Raw genomic sequence first — 5235 nt, 5'->3', positions numbered from 1 at the left:
CTACCAGCTCCACATAATTTCTACCTAATGGAAACTCCCAAATGAGTCTGTCCTTCTCTGAAGAAGGGAGTCCAGGATTAAGGTCCCTCTTGATTGTTTCAAGTGCAAGAGTTCTGGCCCATAACACCAGAAACCTACAAAAAACCAACTAGAACACTACATGCAGGCATGTGCTCACAGAGATACTTAGACCCACACATTTATTTCCCCTTCCCAGTATCAGTAGAAGATATGTACAGGAATAGGATAACTGTTTAAAAAAGAATAATTAGTGGCTACATGAAAAAAATAATGGATCAGAACAAAACACTTATGCCTTAGATGAAATATGAAAAATCAACACACAAAAAAACAAGTGTTTTTATTCTGCATGTGACCTCAGATAGTGTAATAGAAAAATAAATAAAATTGAAAGTGATCACAAAAAAATGACAGGAAATATTTATAGTGATGTTAACTTATCAAGTACTATAGGCAGAGCATTTCCAATCACAGGGTGCAAATTCTAGTCTCTGCTGCTGGGATTTGAGTCAAGTCACTCAAGCATTCTGAGCTGATGGCCTGAACTGTGCTCCCAGTGAGAATGAAGGCAGTTTCTATATTGTCACAGTTTTACTGTGAGGATCCAATATATTTGCGCATGGCTCATTGGAAATTCAATCATCCTTAGGATGTCTGATACTGGGATTTTTAAATGATTGATTCTGCCTAGTTAGGATTGTGTTCTTTATCTGAGGAAATAGAAAATAATTGAGTTTCTTTTCTACTGATACTGGGAAGGGGAAATAAATGTGTGGGTCTAAGTATCTCTGTGAGCACATGCCTGCATGTAGTGTTCTAGTTGGTTTTTTGTAGGTTTCTGGTGTTATGGGCCAGAACTCTTGCACTTGAAACAAGGATTCTTACAAAGTGCTAACTCAGTGGAATTGATAAGACAGTGGTTATCTAGTTTAGCATGGTGATTAATAGTTCTCTAGTTCAGTACATGTACTTAATACTTAATATAGTTCTAATAGATTCACACCTACGATGTAATTGAAATAAAGCATATAAAGCTGGGACAATCTCAGCCAAAGTCAGAGCCAGAGAAGACAAGAGGACTGGAGGTGGGAGCTCAAGCTCTGGGAGCCAAGGAGAGACATTCATTCACTTCATTTCACACCATTGTGGTGGCCAGCCTTTCCTCCTTCATTTCCTCCACTGAGACCAAGGCCTTCTGAAGGGCCTCAAGAAAGGGCCCCAGGTAAGGAGATAATAAAGAATTTGGACTTTGGATTTTGACACTTGACTATTTTTGTGATGATTACTCTGATGAAAAGAAGGCTGGTCGAGAGACCTCCAGAACAGAAACCAGAACATTACACTCTGGGGCAGTCTTCTTTTCAATAGGGTAATCAATAGGGTAAGAATAGCCAGGTGTTAAAATCCAAATTCTTTATAGTCTCCTTGCCTGGGACATGGGCTAGCTTGGTCTCAGTGGAGGAAATGCAGGACAGCCACCAAAGTGCTTTGAGATGGAGTGAATCTCTCTGAGTCCGCCGTGGCTGAGTTTGTCCCAGTTTATATATTCTATTATAATTAGATCATTTACAGTATACTGAGTATAAGCCAATCATTATATCACTAGGGAGCCATTATTTGTTGTAAGATTAAATCAATTATATTGAACCATGCTAGACTAGATACCCATTGTCTTATCAATTCCACTTACTTAGCACCTTGTAAGAATCCTTGTTTCAAGTACAGAGTCCTGACCCATAACACCTGCATACAGCATGTGTGTATGTGTAGTGTCTGTATTTATTTTATTTTTTATTGTCTTTTTTTTTCCCAGAAAAAGAGATCAGACTTGAAATGAAGGAACATACTACAGAGCAAAGCCTTTCAGTGGTAGAATCTCTCAAGCCAAGATTCATCAGTGACAGTCCTGCTAACTTCACTTGGAAAGATATCTGTGATACACTTAAGAAAATCCACATTGGAGAGAAATCTTACAAATATAACGGAAGTGGAAAGGCTTTCACAAAAAGTGAATCTCTTACTAGATATTTACAGAGCATTTACACTGGAGAGAAACCTTATGAATGTAACCAGTGTGAAAAGGCTTTTAAAAATCAGAGAGCTCTTACTGTACATCAGAGGATCCACACTGGGGAGAAACCTTATGAATGTACCCAGTGTGGAAAGCCTTTTAGAAAACAGGGAGCTCTTACTGTACATCAAAGGATCCACACTGGGGAGAAACCTTATATATGCAACCAGTGTGGAAAGACTTTTAGACAAAAAGGAGCTCTCACTGTACATCAGAGGATCCACACTGGAGAGAAACCTTATAAATGTAACCAATGTGGAGAGGCTTTTAGAAAAAGGGAATCTCTTACTGTACATCAGAGAATCCACACTGGAGAAAAACCTTATGAATGTACCCATTGTGGAAAGACTTTCAGCTATAAGAGAGTTCTTACTGCACATCAAAGAATCCACACTGGAGAGAAACCTTATGAATGTAATCAGTGTGAAAAAACTTTTATTTATAAGTTTAATCTTTCTTTGCATCAGAGAATCCATACTGGAGAGAATCCTTACAAATGTAAGCAATGTGGAAAGGCTTTTAGAAAACAGGGAGATCTTACTGTACATCAGAGAATCCACACTGGGGAGAAACCTTATATATGCAACCAGTGTGAAAAGACTTTTAGACAAAAAGGAGCTCTCACTGTACATCAGAGGATCCACACTGGAGAGAAACCTTATAAATGTAATCAATGTGGAAAGGCTTTTAGAAAAAGGGAATCTCTTACTGTACATCAGAGAATCCACACTGGAGAGAAACCTTATGAATGTATCCAGTGTGGCAAGACTTTCAGCTGTAAGAGAGTTCTTACTGCACATCAAAGAATCCACACTGGAGAAAAACTTTATGAATGTAACCAGTGTGAAAAAACATTTATTTATAAGTTTAATCTTTCTTTGCATCAGCGAATCCACACTGGAGACAATCCTTATGAATGTAAGCAATGCGGAAAGGCTTTTATGCAAAGGGGATCTCTTATTGCACATCAGAGAATGCACACTGGAGAGAATCCTTATGACTGTAATCAGTGTGGAAAGGCTTTTACAAATCAGGGAACTCTTACTGTACATCAGAGGATCCACACTGGGGAGAGACCTTATGAATGTAACCAATGTGGAAAGACTTTTAGGAAAAAGGAAACTCTTATTGTACATCAGAGAATCCACACTGAAGAAAAACCTTATGAGTGTAATCAATGTGGAAAGGCTTTTACAAATCAGGGAGCTCTTACTGTACATCAGAGAATCCACACTGGGGAGAAACCTTATAAATGTAACCAGTGTGGAAAGGCTTTTACACAAAGGGGAGCTCTTACTGGACATCAGAGAATCCACAGTGGAGAGAACCCTTATGAATGTAACCAATGTGGAAAGGCTTTCAAATACAAGCATAGTCTTCCGGTACATCAGAGAATCCACACTGGGGAGAAACCTTATAAATGTAACCAGTGTGGAAAGACTTTTAGGAAAAAGGAAACTCTTATTGTACATCAGAGAATCCACACTGAAGAGAAACCTTATGAATGTGACCAGTGTGGAAAGGCTTTTAGACAAAAGTTATATCTTACTGTACATCAGAGAATCCACACTGGGGAGAAGCCTTATAAATGTAACCAATGCGGAAAGGCTTTTACACAAAGGGGAGCTCTTACTGGACATCAGAGAATCCACAGTGGAGAGAACCCTTATGAATGTAATCTATGTGGAAAGACTTTCAAATGTAAGAGTAGTCTTCCTGTACATCAGAGAATCCACACTGGAGAGAAACCTTATAAATGTAACCAGTGTGAAAAGTCTTTTAGGAAAAAGGAAACTCTTATTGTACATCAGAGAATCCACACTGAAGAGAAACCTTATGAATGTAATCAGTGTGGAAAGACTTTTACGCAAAAGGTAACTCTTACTGCACATCAAAGAATCCACACTGGAGAGAAACCTTATAAATGTAATAAGTGTGAAAAGGCTTTTAGAAAACGGGGAGCTCTTACTGTACATCAGAGGATCCACACTGGAGAGAAACCTTATAAATGTAACCAGTGTGGACAGGCTTTTATAAGAAGGGAATCTCTTACTGGACATCAGAGAATCCACACTGAGGAGAAATCTTATGAATGTAACCAACATAGAAAGGGTTTTATATGAAAATCTGATGGTTACTGCCAGATCTTTGATGAAATGGAAAGGCATTAAAATGAGGAGGAATATGTATTAGGATGAGAACATTGGGAGAAGGCTACTGATGCCTTCCATACTTAGCCTTCTGTTACTGTAACCCTGTAGGGAAGGTGAGTAAAGGAAAATAAAAGTTGCCTTGAGAAAGCAGATAGCTTCTTGGACATATTGGAACCTTCCTTATCATCTGGTCACCTACTTGAAAGGAATCCTGATGGAATGGGAAGATCTATACTTTGGGAGTTAGAGGACATGGATTGAATTTCTGGTTCTGTACCTTTGTGGCCTTGGGAAAGTAATTTCACTTTAACAGTGCATTCAGGTTAGGATTGGATTTTTTCTAGCTCTAAATCCTTTGAGAAGCTCAAGAGGAGCTTGAAGATGAACTCTACTCTTCAACATTCTTGGGTCCTCAGGTTCAAATTAGGGCTAATAATTCAGGTGACATCACTAAGCTTTCTGGATGTGATTGGCAGTTTAGTTACTCAGCAAGATATGGGAAATTGTCAAGCTAGGGCTTTGTTGAATGAGGAAATTTACACAACATTCCTAAATAAATAATTTTATGCAGCTCGTGAAACCTTTTTTGCCATATTCAGGCAAAAAAAAATGTTTTATTAAGATGCTTTCAGAATGAAAGGTTTCCACTCTGAGGTTTCAGCTTATATCCATCAAATTGGTAGAGATAACCCCAAAAGCTGAAAATAGTGTTGGGGGGGGTGCTATAGAATTAGAGGCACAATCATATAATGAATTGGTCCAACTGTTCTGAAAAGCCTTTTGGGATCAGAATTTATTGAAAGTTGATCAGATGTTCAGATTTTGTGACACAGAGACTCGGCTGCAAGGCTTGAACTCTAAGGAATGAGGGAAGCAAAGGTTCTAGCTATACTAAAGTAATTCTTGCAATGGCTTTTTTTGGTAGCAAAATAAAATGTAGGTGCAAAAAAGAAACAAAATAGGTGTCGTTTAGTTGGAGAATGTCTAAAC

General features: G+C 38.4%; 1 protein-coding gene across 1 annotated transcript; it reads left to right on the top strand.

Moving 5' to 3' along the window:
- The first annotated feature begins 1642 nt into the window (after window positions 1–1642).
- LOC127545913 (zinc finger protein 260-like) lies at window positions 1643–4395 on the top strand. Its single transcript, XM_051973425.1, has one exon. The coding sequence runs from the start codon at window positions 1855–1857 to the stop codon at window positions 4213–4215; it is 2361 nt and encodes a 786-aa protein (XP_051829385.1). The 5' UTR covers window positions 1643–1854; the 3' UTR covers window positions 4216–4395.
- The last annotated feature ends 840 nt before the right edge of the window (window positions 4396–5235 follow it).

The sequence above is a fragment of the Antechinus flavipes genome, chromosome 1 (assembly GCF_016432865.1).
Source record: "Antechinus flavipes isolate AdamAnt ecotype Samford, QLD, Australia chromosome 1, AdamAnt_v2, whole genome shotgun sequence".
Classification (NCBI taxonomy): domain Eukaryota; kingdom Metazoa; phylum Chordata; class Mammalia; order Dasyuromorphia; family Dasyuridae; genus Antechinus; species Antechinus flavipes.
This window is presented reverse-complemented; position numbering and strand designations above follow the sequence as displayed.

Excerpts from the sequence above, each read along its gene's own strand:
- LOC127545913 (XM_051973425.1), top strand. The coding sequence starts at position 1,855 with ATGAAGGAACATACTACAGAGCAAAGCCTTTCAGTGGTAGAATCTCTC.